Source organism: Numida meleagris, chromosome 23, assembly GCF_002078875.1.
Source record: "Numida meleagris isolate 19003 breed g44 Domestic line chromosome 23, NumMel1.0, whole genome shotgun sequence".
NCBI classification, from domain to species: Eukaryota; Metazoa; Chordata; class Aves; order Galliformes; family Numididae; genus Numida; species Numida meleagris.
In genome coordinates, this window is record NC_034431.1 from 513,362 (window position 1) to 528,983 (window position 15,622).

The 15,622-nt window shown below is 57.8% G+C and overlaps 1 protein-coding gene across 3 annotated transcripts in view; it reads right to left on the bottom strand.

Moving 5' to 3' along the window:
- The window catches only part of KIRREL3 (kin of IRRE like 3 (Drosophila)), a 238,122-nt gene that overhangs the window by 1,766 nt on the left and 220,734 nt on the right, over positions 1-15,622 (bottom strand). For 2 of the 3 annotated variants that reach the window (XM_021376185.1, XM_021376182.1), the window contains exons 8-15: positions 10,845-10,993; positions 10,419-10,546; positions 9,249-9,375; positions 5,698-5,798; positions 5,390-5,588; positions 4,653-4,688; positions 2,776-2,883; positions 1,641-1,750 (exon numbers count right to left, since the gene is read on the bottom strand). In XM_021376185.1, coding sequence (XP_021231860.1) covers positions 1,641-1,750; positions 2,776-2,883; positions 4,653-4,688; positions 5,390-5,588; positions 5,698-5,798; positions 9,249-9,375; positions 10,419-10,546; positions 10,845-10,993 — 958 coding nt within the window. The remainder of the gene's footprint in view (positions 1-1,640; positions 1,751-2,775; positions 2,884-4,652; positions 4,689-5,389; positions 5,589-5,697; positions 5,799-9,248; positions 9,376-10,418; positions 10,547-10,844; positions 10,994-15,622) is intronic. The other variant, XM_021376183.1, reaches the window with a different exon arrangement.

A 15,622-nucleotide genomic window follows, 5' to 3' on the forward strand; every position in this document is an offset into this window, starting at 1 on the left:
AGTGCCCCAGCAGGGATCCTCTCCACCTCACTGCTTCCTTTCTGAAGGCTGACCACAATCAAGGTACACGTTAATTACACGCTGCTGTTAATTACCCTTCCTCCAGAAAGGTGGGGCTGCGCAGGCTGGCTAATTACCGGCCAATTTTTCGGCTGCCTTTTATCTCAGCTCGCATCGATCGCGCGGCTCCGGCCACTGGAATTTCGGCACGGAGCCGCAGTGCTGCACCCCACAGGGCTCGCTCTCCTGCTTTTACTTTTTTTTTTTCCCTTTTTAAAAAGGTAAGTGGTTGTGGAAATGTACCCTCCAGCACTTTCTGTTCATCTTCTGAAGGCCTTTGATGCGGCTATTAAATGCCATAAATTAAAGTACCTGAGTTTTGCTTGGAAGGAAGAACGCCCGTGAGAGGCGCTGCGTCCCGCAGCACCCAGCGCAGGGACAGCCCGCACCCAGGGCTGCCCCGGGGAGCACCTGATCCCCCCGGCTGCAGGTGTCAAGGTCCTGGCAGGGGACCAGCAGTGTGGCCCCGAAGGATGAGTCCAGCGGCCCCTCGTGATGCTGAATCACGGCCATTAATGTTGGGAAAGACCACCACAGCCCCCCTGGGTGAGCGGCATTCCCCATCCCAAGGCTGGGATGCTCTCACTTCCCTCTGTGATGCGCTACAGAACAGAACGGAATCACCACGGTTGGAAAAGACCTCCGAGATCATCCAGTCCAACTCTGGGTTGCAGTGGGACGCGCTAGCGCTGCGGGATGTGACGTTGCATCCCTGATGTGTTGTGCCTCAGTTTCCCCTGCTGCAAAGCCGCCTGCTTACAGAGCATCACCCTGGGTTGAGGGGACTCCTCAAGGTCGTGCACGGCGGGGAAATGGTGCCTCATCATTCATGGTGCTCCCTAATCTGCCCCGTGCTGAGCGCTCTGCAAAACTGCACCGCTTTCATCTGGGCTGGCGAATCCCACAGAGCGGATATTAAATTCTTTGGGTTCATTACGGGAGACAAAAGGGTTTTCATGGGGAGTCCCCGTGGTCGGGTCCCAGCGTGGCCGTGCTGATGCGAGGCCCTGGTTGCGGGCTCTGCACACCGCAGTGGATGCTCCCTTTGCTTTTTGGCCTCTCTGGGCTGGCAGCCTTCCCTCCACCCATAGCATCGTGGGATCGTGCTGAGATAACGTGAACATATGCAAATCAGCCAGCGTGACGCGTCTCCTAAGGTGTTAATGAATTTACAGACGCATGAATAATTATTTGTGAGAAGCACAGGTCACAGATGGCTGCGGAACAACCAACCGAGCGTGATTCCCAGGGAAAAGCAACGGGGAAAGAAAAAGCTGCGGGTTAGCAGGCATGGTGGGGGTGGACTCGATGATCTCGGAAGTCTTTTCCAGCCCTAATGACTCCGTGATTCCGTGATTCGTTTGTCACCTACCGCACAACCCAGCAAGCACCAGTGCAGGCAGCTGGCTCCCAGTGTGATGGCACAAGGAGCAGCCGGGCTCAACCCACCACCACCTCCGGCTCGTCCGCTCCCCGGGCAAACCGCTGTCAGCACGTGCTGCTTTTGCACTTACTGATATCTCCAGCGCAGCCAGGACGGCACTGTGAGGTGCTCACACTGCGGGGAAGGAAGTCCTTACCATCAGCTGCTTGATGGTGGGGTGCTCCTCCGTCTCCCTGCCCGAGGCCGGCTCCTTGTGCACGATCTCCACGCGGATGTCGTTCTTGGCAGAAACCACCCCCTTCAGATCTGGGCAGAGAGGGAGAAGGGGTCAGTGCCAGGCAACCACCCACCCTGGGGACCTGCCCTGCCCCAGCCCCAGCCCCAGCTGTGGGGTGCAGCCCCAGAAGGGAAAGGCCAAGGGACGGATCGCAGCCAGCGCGTTGGGCGCGAGGACCAACGCAGCTCTGCTCTCACGCGGCGACGCCGGCTGCCCTGAAGGTGTCAGGCATGCTTCGAAGAAATCCTCTCTGAAAAACTGGGCGAGCAGCGGGAGGAGGAACAGCAGCACGGATCGGAGGAGAAAACCAGGGACGGATGTGAAGCTGAGCCCCCAGCAGCCCTCAGCTCGGTGCCTGCGCCCTGAGGCTCCATCCTGGGCTCACCCCATCTCCTCCCCTCGGCATCACTCTGCCCGCTGCCCTACGCCTTAGGGTTGTGCCGAGCGGCCCCTATTACTTTCCTGGGCCTTTGTTTCTGGCTGGGATGACGCTCCTGGTGCAGGAGCCTCTGTATTTAATCACAGCAAAAAGCTAATTACTGTCTTGCATGTCCTCCCCCAGGAGTGCTCCCCTTAAATAACACTGGGCCGTTATGTCACCAACAGTACAACACCAGCTGTGCCATAAAGCCTTTTTTTCCTTTCTTTTCCAGAAAACAAATGGGCTCCAGACGCCATCCTGCTGCGTCCTCAGCAGGAGATGCCACCCAGAGTTACGGGTGGCCGCCGTGTCCCTCCCGCAGGGACACTCTGTTTGCAGGCTGTTGTTTAACCGATGCCACAGAGCTCTAAAATTTGTCCTGGGAGAGGAACCTGCAGCGGTCGGGCAGGAAACGAGTCCTCGCCCGCGTGGAAGCGCTCCGCTGTCTCTTTACCTCTGACCTCACCGCAATGGAACTGATGCCAATACGATGCCCCAGGTGCTGGCATTCTGATGGAGGGGAGGAAGAGGAGGGGCTGGCACAGGAGGAAAACCCGCGGCGCTCCCTGCCCCACGATGGGAGCGTGGTTGGGTGCCCCTGTGTGCGGCCGTTTGCGCTCGCGCTGCACTTACTTCGCTGGGAGCGGGCGCAGCAGAAGGCGACGATGGTGGCCATCAGCACCAGGAACGCCACGCCGGCCCCCACGGCCACCCCGATGATCACCGCCATCGGCACCGACTCTGCAAGAGGAAGGAGAGCGCAGATAAGTGGGGCTGAGGGCAGCGGGCGGCTCTCCGCAGCGCAGGACCCCCCCGGCCATCGGCAAGCAGCTCGGCCACGGGGAGGGATTGGGGTCCTCTCCCGCTCCCCCTGCAGCCCACATCCCTATGGGCAGCGAGAGCCCAGGGAGCGGAGTGTGTAGCTCTGCCGCGTGCTGCAGCTGGGGCGGCGCTGACCTCTCTGTGCCTCAGTTTCCCCCGCGTGCAGGGAGGAGGGAGCCAAGGAGCTGGTTGCTTCCAACGGGGCCACGCCGTTTATCGGATGAATGGCTGCCCCTCAAGTGCTGTGGGTGCAAAGGGCAAAAGAAGACAGCCTAGTGACACCGCTAGGAAAGAGAAATGACTTCAGAGCTGGCTGGGAGAGAGGTTGCACAGAGGGATGGAGACAGGCACCAGCACCATGGGCAGAGGTGAGAGCTGCCTGCACGGCGCAGGTGTAAGGTCCCTGGGGACAGGTAAAGCAAGAGCCATCAGCCCACCTCTGCCTTTGCCATCACAGGTCTCCTGCCTGCACTCCGGGCAGCTGGGAGGGATGGGGTGGCCGTGATGGGGTGTGCAGGGCCCCATCCCGCACCTGGAGGAGCTCACCACCACCTGCCCGTGTAACTGCAGCCAGGCTCCCTGCATTTCTAAGCCCAAAGAGGGGAACCCTTCCCAGGAGCAGTCAGATGATGGGGAGATAAATGCGTGCCCTGCATGACTCCCCACAGATCACACGCAAAGCCAAGGGCTGTCACCCCACTGCTGCTCCTGCTCGGGAGTGAAACCTGAGCACCCTCCCTGAGGCAGGAGAGGAGTGGGAAGGATGCTGAGCCATGGGGCCAAAGCAGAACCTGGCAGCCTAACGGGTGGCAGCTGGGTGACAAGGGAGAGTATCTCACTGCCCTTCAGATGGAGCTCATTTTTCTGCAGAGAAATAGGAGAAACAATCTTGTCTGGGGCAGCACCACCGGAGAGGACACCACTCATCCTGTTGGGCTGCACATATGCCTTTTTTTGACCGAAAACTCCATCCTGCCCTTAAGACCTCGGGACCCCCACAGCATAACCCCATCTCAGGACCTGCAGAGCAATACAACCCCGTGCTGCTCAAGCTGAGGCTCTGCTTGCACTGTAAAGAGCCCTCCAGCACGTGGCTCATGCTGACGCTTTTCAGTTTCTGGCTCGCCTGCCTCTCCCTAGACATATCACCTATCCCTTGAGCCAGGCCATGGGTGCCGTGACACACACAGCACTGTTCTGCTCCTCACTGAGGGTTTCCCAAGCAAACAGGTAAGGAAGTGAGCGCCCTGCTGCAGCTGAGCAGCAAACTGCCCCAGCAGCACCCAGCTGAATGGCAGCAAGGTGCTGGGACTTCTCCGGGTGACCCGATGCCACGCTCCTGCCAAAGGCAGTGACTCATTGTGGGGCTTTTGAGGTGTTTGGCTCTCCGGGAGACACGGACCAGAAGGGTGAGGAGGGAGAGGTGAGGGGGCAGCTCAGCGTGGCCGTCCCTTCGCTGCCGATCGTGGCTGTGCGTTATCCCCCCCTGCCATGGGGCTGTGCTGGGGCACAGAGAGGCAGGGCGGCTCGCCATGGAGCGGAGCGGGACCGGAGCCCCCGGGTCCCCATCCCCTGCCCTGCGCTGCCCTACGCCCCCGCCTGCCCCGCCGGGAGGAGGACGCCGGCTCCTCAGGCGTGGTGACGGCTGGGGACAATTCGCATTCACCGTCAGCTCAGCATTTCCGTACCTGCTTGCATACCAGCTCCTGATTTCATTTCCGTACCTGTTTGAAAATAAAGCAAGTGTCCACAGCCGTGCACGGCCCAGGCGCCCACGCCAGCCTTCGGAGCGCTCCTGCTCCCATGAAGGGGACGGCCACCCCACGGCGTCCCCCTGCCCGCTGCGGGGACATCCCCGAGCAGGGACCCCCAGCCAACGCCGGGTGCTCCCGCCGGCTGGCAGCCGACCCGGAGAAACCGCTGGCTGTGTTTGTGTTGGAAGAAGCCCAAGGCTAATTTTAAGGGGTTCATTTAGCTCTGATTTAATCTGGACGGCAGCCTTGCCTATAAATCACGGCTTAATGAGAGCAATCCACCTGCCTGCCCTGGCATTTAATAAAATAGAAGAGGACTGGAGGCCCTCCAGGAGCTGAGCGAGCCGCCTGGAGCCGCGTCCCTCCCTTGCCACGGAGAGCTCCCAGCCAACCCGAGGCCCCCTGAGGGCTGTGGGTCCGGAAGGAGCGGCCGCTCCCATTTCCCTGTGGCTATAAATGATGCTGCAGGTGGATGGGCATCACCTCGCACCGTGTGTTTGCCCATGCCCTCTGCCTCCAGTAAGAGAGGCAAAGTGGAGCTTTCCCCACCTCCTGCCCCTCTGCCAGGAGCTGGGACCCTCAGGGTGCGCCTCCTCCATCCTTCCTCTCGGCCATCCCTGCAGCTTTATGGAGCACCTGCTGCCCCGCAGCCCCGCGCCGGCCGTGCCCACCTTGCTCCTTGAGCCGGATGATCTCTGTGTCGGAGCCGAAGCTGTTCCACGCGGTGCAGTTGTAAATGGTTTGGAAATCGGCGCGGACGATGTTGCTGATGGTCAGCGTGGAGATGACCCCCTCGTCCGTGCTGACCGTCTCCACCGTGTAGCGCCCCGAGGTCCCGGACTCCAGGACGTTCTCCTTCCAGGACCAAGCCTGCCAAGCAACAGTGGGGTCAGCCCGAGGCGGGTGCTTTGCCCACAGGTGGGGCACCCCATGACGTGGCCGAGCCCCATAGCTCACTGCCCCCTAGGGTGCTACTCACAATGCGGTCGGGCGGAGGGGTGCTGCGGATGAAGCACTTGATCTGCCCCTTCTGGCCGTGCAGGGCGTGCTGCGTCTGCGTGCTGGAGATGATGGGCGGCCCTGCAGGAGAGAGGAGAGCGACTGGTGACAACCAGGCAGCAAGTTGCACCTGGCTGAGGCTGGCACTGTCACCTGTGGATGTGGGGTGCTCAGCCCCACCGAAACGTCCCTGTCCCTCCTTGGTGGAAGAAGGTTGAGAGGAAAGCGGTTAGAGATGGGAGCGTGGCCTGGAGGCTCTCACCCCAAGGGAGCAGCAGCAGAATTGCAATCCTAATTGCTCTTTATTAGACTCTTAATTACAGCAGATTTACATTTCTATGAGTGGCTTGCCGCTGGCAGAAAAGAGAAGGGATGCGAGGGGCAGGGCTGCCGGGTCTCACCATGTCCCAGCTCAGCAGTTTTGGACACTGGCTCTGGGCCGTGGCTGTTGTTTTTCAGGAGTTCATCAGGCTCATTGGAGAACACAGCCTTGCCCTCACACCTACCTGCAGGCAGGGCTTGGGGCAGCGCTGGCCACGTGTTAACATGCCGCAGAGCTGAATTCTCCCCTTTGGTGCAGCCAGTCGCCCGCTGACGCTGTCCTTTCCGCACTGAAGCTTCACGCTCCCTAAACAATCCCCGCAGCAGCACAGCCATGCCCTTCCTTGTCAGCGATGCTATGAGGAAAACCAGAGGGCAGCGATGCCACATTTTCCAAGATTTGGGTAGAATGGTCACCCCGGCGTGCTGCTGGAAATGTTTGCGCCCCTTTTTATATATAAGAAAGACATTCTGCAGCTGCTTTCTGCCTGAACACTCTTTCCAAGCCGTTCTTCTCGGCACGTTCCCAAGGCGAGCGTTCTCCTTCATCCCCCGCTGGAAGTGCAGGCTCTGAAGGGGCTGGGCCGGCTCCCATAGGATCACAGAACATCCCGAGCTGCACAGCCCTGGAAGGATCAGAGTCCAACTCCGGGCTCCACACAGAACCACCCAGAAATCCAGAGAGTTTGGTTTACCCCGTGCTGTGCCAAGATGGTAACAGATCCCTGAGGCTTTGGCTGTTCCAGGGCCGATAACAGAGCCCGGCTCAGCTCTGCCCTTTGTAGGGGTGGCACAGGAGGCACGGTCCCATCTCCTTGGCTTGCCCAGCACGTGTCGGTGATGGCACTGATGGGCAATGAGCCCAAAGCCAACGGCACCCAGAGCAGTGATGGGCTATGCAGGTCCAAATTAAGAAGAAAAAGCCGTTTTCTCTCTTTCAACGGTTGCGTGTTACTTACAAATTCTGGAGGTGCGCCAAGACTGGGTGACACTGGAGAAAAATGGCTTAATAATCATAAAAAGGATCATTTTCCCCAAGGAGAGTGGATTTTAAATGGCACAAATGCCAACGGCTTTGGGTTTTATTATTGCTCGAGGAGTTCAGAGTCGAAGGCTTATCATCATGATAATAGCAGATGACTAAAGACCATTTGTGAGACGAACATGCCCGGGAATAATAGTGCAGAGCTGCAGCCTCGTCGCGTTCGAGGACGGCGTTTGATTCTCCACCAGGCTCAGGCTCCCTATGAGAGCTGCCGGTCCACGGCTCGGCGTTGAGACAGCCCACTGGCAAGAGAAAGGCTTTCAACAACGTTGCTATGGATATAAATGATGGAGCTATCGGTTGTGGTTATTTTTAGTGCACCGGTGCCAATTTAGTTGCTCTGTCCTGGAGGCTCGCATAAAGGAGAAGGCAGCTTGCTGGCTGGGGAGCATGGCAGGATGGCCCCAACCTCTCCATCCTACTCGGGTTCATGCAAACCAAACCGTCCTGGTGCTGGGAATGGGAAGCATGGTTCGATCCTGCAAAGCCCTGGGCTGGCTTGTGTGTGTGGCCAGGAGGGTGCTGTGCACACACAGGGGCTATAAATCAGGCTGCTGCTGATTGTTTATGGCCCCAGCAGCTCCTCTGCCTTCTTGCCTCTCTTGCTCCAGCCCTGCCAAATGCTGCTCGTTTGCATAATCCTCCTGCCCACTAACGAGGCTCTGAATCATATCTGCAGCCTCTCAGGCTGGTGGCCTCCAGCCCTGGCTTGGAGGGAAGGAGGTGGGGAGGGCAGGCAGGGGCCGTGCGGCTGCGGCTGATGTGGGGGCATGGGACAGCAGGCACAGGCTGGGGCGGATGGGGACCCCCCCCAGCAGCGTCCCCACGCTCCAGGTGGGACTCGCCCAAGGCGCCCGGTGCCACTCACCCTGCCACTGTGAATCTCCGACCTCACTGTGACAAAGCCCAGCCCACGGAGAGAGGCACCTGGTGGTCTCGAGACAACTGAATTACCCTCTGGATTCAAAATCGCTTGAAAATACGAAGTGTTCAACTTCCCCTCTCAAATGGCGGTGGAAGAAGCGTTCAGAAGAATTCATTAGCTGCATTAGACACGCTGTGCTCTGCCTGCAGGAGATGCTCTGCAGCGGTGCCCGGGGATGGTCCACGCAGCACGGCCCCGGTGCTCTGCGGGCCATGGGATGCAGCTGCACAGCTCTCCATCTCTCTCGAGGCTTCCCCGTGCCCGCCGAGCGCCTGGGAGGTGTCGGGAAAGGAGCGGGTTCTTTGTTTGGGTTAATTTGTTGCTTTGTTTTCCGCAAGCTTCTTTAATTGTAATTAAAACCCAGCAGCCGGCGGGGAAGGAGCATGCAGGCGCCGCGGAGCTGAGCGCAAGCTGAGGCAGTGGTTGCGTTTGGGACCCCCGCTGTGCTGCCCTTGGCTCCTCTTACTGGCGTTATCCGCATTCAAAATTAACGCTGTGCTGTTTCCCTGCTTATTTTCTTCTCTTTCTGAGAGCGAGCGGGGACTGAAGCCTGCTGGTTTGTCACGCAGGTGAGAGACGATGCAAAATTCATCCCCTGCTTATACCACTTGCAGCCTGCCTTGCTCTCCTCCTTCACGCAGGGCACATTCAGGTGGCAGTTCACCACTGGGTGCCATGGGTCCCAGCCAGGTGGCCCTCACCCTGCAGGGCGCTGCCCAGCTCCCATCGGGGTAGGGGCACATCCTGGGGGCTCAGGGCTCTGCCTGCTCCCCCAAGAGCTGCTTAGGCTGCCCATCTCGGAGCCAGGCTCCATTCCCAGCTCTCAAGCTGTACAACACAGACAACAGAGCTCTCCGACCTTGTGAGGGTTTTGCAAGATAAATCTATTAAAGATTTAAAACGCCAGCTCCCAGCTACTCAATAACCCCCTGCTGATAATACGGAACCAAGCAGGTCTTAGATAATGCTTTTTTTTTTTGCTTAACCCACAAATCTCCAAGGATATGAACGCAAAGCCCAAAGCGCTCACAGGGCAGGAGCATCCCCGGTCCCACCCAGGCATCCCAAAGCGAATTTCCAAGGGCACCATTCCAACTGCACCACCACGAGCGGTCACAGAATCACAGAATCTTTAAGGTTGGACAAGACCACTCAGACCACCCCCCCCCCCCCCACCCCCACCCCATCAGCACGGCAACCACACGCCAGGACGGAATAGCAAGAGGGAAGGCAGCGGTACCGTTGACAGTGAGCGTCACCTCGCGCTCCCCTGCGCCCACCCGCGGGACCACGGCACGGCACACGTATTTCCCAGCGTCTTCCTGGCGGACAGACTTGAGAGTCAGCTTGTTCTCGTTGCTCAGGACCTGGAAGAGAGGAGGGGGCTGCTCTCAGGGCGGGCGATGGGAAGCCGAGCAGGAGAGCTGGCAGCCCCCAGAATTCTGTGTGGCCGGGGAAGCTCAGCTGCCCGTGGTAAGCCCCTGCTGCACCCTGGGCAGCAGCACCCTGCCCTCCTGCCCTGACCACGCAATTAACAGCTTCAGGATATCCTGATAAGTGCTGATCTGGCTGAAGCTGTCAGCACAATCCCAGCACTGGGGGCATGCAAATACTGTGGCTTTTGAGCAGTGTTTCCAATTACCCATGCTGGAAATGCACACCCTGGGGCTAATTCCTCTTGGTTGCTCTCGCCTTTCTCCCAGGACTTTGCACACTGCAGCCCCTCACCCCTCCTTCCTTCTCAAAATACTGCACAGTGCCCATGGCCAAGGACTGAGCTGGAGCTGCCCGGAGGCTCCAAGCCAGAACTGGCCAAATGGAAGCAGAGAAGGCAGCTCTGTGTGCTGATATGTGCAGGTAAAGGAGAGTCCTGGAGTGTGGCTGGGGCTGTGCAGTGAGGGTCAGGAAGCCCCCCATGCACAGCTCCCTGCACTGCTCTGTAAGGTTTGAGAAAAGGGAATAGCAGCTTTGTGGTGTGAGAGCACTGCCTGCGTGCAAATCACAGTAATAACCAAGAGAAACAAGAGCTGCCGCTGTGGGATGGGAAGCCAGCGGGGATTACAGACCCAGTGGGATTCCTCGGCTGCCTCAAGCTCTCAGCTTGCCCAAGGCTGTGATTGCATCCCAGGGGATGGCTTGTCCGAGGCTGTGATGGTTTGGGAAGAACACCCCAGCAATGGAAGCAGTGATTGCCCCATGCACGCGCCCAGCCCTTGCCTTACAGGGTCACAGAATCACGGAACATCCCAAGCTGGAAGGGCCCCATGAGAATTATCGAGCCCGGCTCCTGGCCCCACGCAGAGCCACCCAAAATCAGATCAGATGTCTGAGAGCACCGTCCTGTTTCACCGAAGCAGGGGGGGGGATCCAGGCAGAGCCCGGGGTCCCACCGCCCTGCAGCGACCCTTACCACGCCCGAGCCCCGCTTCATCCAGACGATGGTGAGCGAGGGGTTCCCAGTCCAGGCGCAGTTGAAGACGGCGTCGGAGCCCAGGTCGACGAGCAGGGACTGCGGTTCTGTCGCCATCCGGGGCCCAACTGCACAGAGCAGAGCAGTGTTACCCCATCAGAAACCCCCAAGCAGGGAGGTCACCGTGCCAGGAGGAGCAGCAGACCCATCGGTGTTGGTGTACCAAAGGGACACAGCCATGCGGGACCCCCAACCCATGGCACCCTGCAGCCCCAAAGACCCCAGGAAGCCTCCAGCAGGGCTGTGTGAGGCAGGAGGAGACCACGGCCCCAGGAATGAAGTGAGAGCCCAACAAATCCTGCTCAGGGAAGGTGGTGGCCCCTCTCCAGCTACGCCCCGCAGCCATGGCTCGGGCAGACTACTCACAGTAGACGTCCACGGTCCTGCTGATGTTCGTGCTGCCCAGCGCGTTGGTGACCTCGCAGGAGACGGGCTCAAAGAAGAACGTGTGGTCCACGATGGTTTCATAAAAGTCACCGGACGCTTCCTTTATCACCTGGCCTTTCTTTGCCCACCTGCAGGACACGGAAGCAGAATGATGTTGCACTGCTTTCCATTTGCCAGTGACAGCAGGGATGGGATGAGGACAGTCCGTGCTCATAGGGAACGCGGTGCCCTTCCCTTGCCAACCAACACTGCCAGTCTGCCCACCCCAAAAGCACTAAAAACCTTTTCAGCTTCATCCTGCTTTCACCCCCTTCCCCCTTTTCTTCTATTTTTTTTTTTTTTCTAGTGAGAAAGAACTTCATCCCTTGAAGGCAGCTGAAATAACATCACCCTGGAAAGCCAAGCTGGCACTACAACTTGCAAATTGTCTCGGAGAACAAGCTGTCAACTCAGCACTTGAATTAAGCCGCTGTTTGCCAAACAATGAGCAAATGTGACCTAACGGGGCACCATCTGGCAACCTGCCACTCCGGCGCGGGTGGAGGAAATGGGAGATGCTGTCATGCGGCGCGAAATCCCGGCCGCTCCTGGGAGGAAGGGAAAGCAAGCGGAGGAAAATAGAATAAACCTCCCCAAATGAGCGATGGGTACATTAGAAGGGAGGGGATTTCCCCGAGCAACTGCTGATGTGGTTGTGTTGGGGCGGCTCTCCTCTGGTGGGACGCTTGGGAACAGGGGATGTGCTGGATAGAGGAGGACAGACAGACAGACAAATCTCCATGGCCCAGGATCCTAATGGGATGAGGACGGTCGAGCTGTGAGGCAGCACCCCGCAGCCAACGACACGAGTGGTTCAGAAGGGAGGTATTAGCAGCACAGATGGGAGCTGCTTTGTATGCACTTATCTGCTCTCTCTTCTCATTTATCTTCACACCTCTAATGGATGCTGACTGACCGCTCCAGCTTCCCTACGCTGCCTTCCTCTCCGGATTCCCCTTCAATAATTCATCAGGAGATGCTGCTTGGATTTTTAGGGGCTGCGATCGATGAGGGAAGCTCCTGGTGTGGGAAAATCAGCACAAGTGACACCTTCCAGACGCTGCTCCAAAGGTAAATGGCATTTGGGTGCTGCCTTCCTCCTTCCAGATGTAAAGAAACCAAAGCTTTGCTATGGTCCTCGATGTCCCCATCCAGGCACACTCCAGGCTCTGCAGCCCACTGGGTCCTGCTGCCTGCACCAGGCAGACAAAGCCACTTCACAGAACCCTGGGATCATTAAGGTTGGAAAAGACCACGGAGATCACCCAAGATCATCATTTCCTTGCAGCGACCGACAGGGCAGGACCTTCCTGCTTGCTGGCGCCCGCTGCCACGCACAGCGCCATGCTCTGCAGCAGCCCACCTCGCCAGGCCTGCGGAGCACAGGGAGCACATTTCCAGAGGGCAGAGCTTCCATAGCTTTGCAGCAGCCCAGGAAAACACGTGTGAAGCAACCTCACCCGATGCTTTATGTGCGTGTTCAAAACCCATCGCTTCTGCAAAACTGGCTTTGCCGAGCGCGGAGATGTGTCACAAACAGCAATTTTTCGTGCTTCAGCAGAGATCAAGGTTCTTGCTCCAGTTTTCCAAGGCTTAACACTGCTAAATCAATGTGGCTGAACAAGCGGTATGGATCTTTTATAATGTCAAATCGGTTTTTAATAACGATGGCTGATAACCCTCCTGTAAAGCTCCTCACGATGTGCTCGCAGACAGCCAGAAGGCAAGTTCCTCCTGGTTTTAACAAGCCCGTAACGTGCCTCGCTCACCTATTAACCTCTCAGTAATTATTTATAAGTGGAATGTAAATAAAATGCAGCCGAGAAGACGCGGAGGATGCGCAGGTCCTGCCCGGGGCCATCAGCTCAGTGTGCCTGCTTCCCAGCACGCATCCTCCAAACCAGCCAGGATGCATGGGGGGGCCCGGCCTCCCCCGGCCCGTTTTGTTGCTCTCTCCCCTTGCAGGTCGGTGCGGCCTAGAGGGCAGAGCTCGTCGGCTTTGATCTGGGGAGCCCAGCCTGCAATTTCCACCTCTGCTACCTCTTTATTAAGTTGTGCCGGCAAGCTCGGCTCAAAGCCTTGAAGGGGATTTCCTTGCTTCATCTTCACCTGCCATGAAACCGCAGGTGGACGGCTGCCTGGTCCCCTTCCAGCAGCACTGGGATGCTGATTTGGGGCCCAGGCCCTCGCCCCTTCCTTTGTTTCATCCCCTCACCTTCTTCCCAACACCTCTCTCCCTCGCCCTACTGCTTCCAGCCCTTCTCCTACCACCCTTGGGAGCTTCCTGCATTTATAGCGTTTCCCTGAAGGCATTTACACACGGCCAACGTGCCTCCATGGGTCTGTGCCAGACACATCCATTTACCTGCGGGTCCTTTCCAAACCAATCCATTCCACGACTCTACGACCTCCTGACGCATTTCTCTCATTTTGCTGCTGCCTTTCTCCCCAAAGCTGAGTGTGCTGCACGCCTGGGTGAGGGCCATGAGTTCCATTCGGTGTTCCCGAGCTCTCTGCAGCTCCATGGGGATCCTTCTTCATGGGCAGCGCCAAGTGCCCCCCAGTTCAACGCTTCCTGCATCAACCCCAGCGATGGGGGAAAACCAAGTTCAAAACGAGGATTTTGATCCAAGCTCCAGGAGCCCATTCTTCTTCCCGGGGGATTTCACCCAGCAGCCCAGGAGCAGGAGCCCACTTCTGGGGCTCACGTTGCCCGCAGTGGGCTGCAGGACAACACCACGCACCCATAGCGCAGCGGGATGCAGCGGAGCTCCGCCGGCGTGCACTTCATCTGGCTGAGCTCCCCGCAGCAAATAAATTCCTCTGTCTGCAGCGAGAGGACTTGTAATTCCTCAACGAATGGCATGTGCGAACAAGCTGTTTAGGGGAATTTGTAGCCCTGTCATGTAACAGCCCTCCCAAGTGACACCAGGCTGGTTCGGTGCCGCCTGGATGAGAGAGGTGTGAATGCACAAGCCTGCTCGCTCGGTGCTTCAGCTGCCTCCCTGCTCTCCAAGCTGGGCAGCGCCGGGGCTGCGGGTGCCATCCTGGCCACTCCGACCAACAGCACTGCAGGGCAATGAGCATTTCCCCGTGGCAAGGAGCTCTGGCTGGGACAGATTTGTCCCTTAGTGCCATTCCCCTCCTTCCATTCATTGTTTTTCACCAGCACCGTGCAGCAACAGCAGCATCCTGCCCCCTGCTCGGGCCGTGCCCTCCGCACAGAGGGGCTGCTCCGAGTGCAGGATTTTTAATTAACAATGCAAAATGAAGCAGTTGCTTGCCATATAAACTGTGTTTACTAAGAGTGACTTAAGATAGATAAATATTTTCTCGGACGCGTTTTAATTGCTTAATAAAAGTACCGAGAACACCCACAAATACCTTAAATAAATGCATGGCTCGCAGAATGAATTAATTAACGCTTCATTCCTGGGAATGGCTATTAATTGCTACAAATTGCTCAGAGAACGGTTCTGTTGTTTTATTGCCAGCATGGCTCGCGCTGCAATGGGGCCGTCCCTGCACATCCCCAAACAGCAGCTGCCCACGAGCATCACCCCGTGCCCTTCTGCATCCCTTATGGGGGGAGGGAGGAGCACACTGTTACCTTGGTGCCTGCCCAAGAGCGACAGCCTGTTGAGAAGTGATGTAGCATCTTGCTGCTCCCTGCCCCGCTGCAGCGTGATGCACCAAGCAAATTATTGCCCTATTAAAAGTAAATTTCCATCCTGGTGATCTATGGGGTTACTCCTCTCGTAATGTGTCCCTTGGCCACACGTCACCAATGCACCCAGCATCCCCGCCCATGGCCCTGCAGCTGGGCCCTATGCAAGGAGCAGCCCTCAGGTGACAGAAGGGACACGGGAGCCCTGGTGGCACCGGGAGCAGCCCAGCACAGAGCTGAAGGTGTGGCTGCTCACCGAGCATCCTCCCTGCAACCCCTGGAGATCACCGCACCAATTACAGGTACAGATATATTATTCTACAGTGGCAGGCCTCCTGCCATGCTTGGGTGAGCCTATTTTATCCCAGGCGCAATTAGTAATTAACACCTCTGCTAAAGGGCTCCACAGGTCTTCTTCAAAGCTTTCATTAAGCAGCTGCCAGGTGCAGCTCCTCTTCTTTCGGAGCTGTCTGCAGAAGCGCTGTGGGAGCCGCTGTCCCAGGTTTCCATCCCTGAAGGCTTCCCACCACGAGTGCAAGCAGCGCTTGGTGCCAAGGTTGCTAATCCTTTCCTTCAGCAATAAACAAGCAGCGAGACCAAATTGCCACCTTCTCCCAAATTTGAAGAGCTGGAGATGTCAGGCTCGAGTCCCAGACAAGGACACGTTTGGCGTCTGATTGCACTCGCTGCAATGCACAGGTCGCTGCCACCGGGGTTTGATTGTTTTTCAACACTCTGGGGTTTTGATGATAATAACAACACCTCGCTGTGCGGAAGAAACCTCTGTCTTGATTTCCTCTCTAATCTCAGCTTCAGCATTTCCCCTCCTGCCCAGCCAGCAATGAGCCTGATTGCTCATCAATCCATCTGCCGTGCGTGGGGCAGGCTCCTCCTCGCTGCCAGCGTGTCCTGAGAGTGGGAAAAATCAACGTGGGGCACTCAGAGCACCCCAAAGCGTCCCACACGTGTCCCACACGTGTCCCACACGTGTCCCACACGTGTCCCACACGTGTCCCACACGTGTCCCACACGTGTCCCACACGTGTCCCAC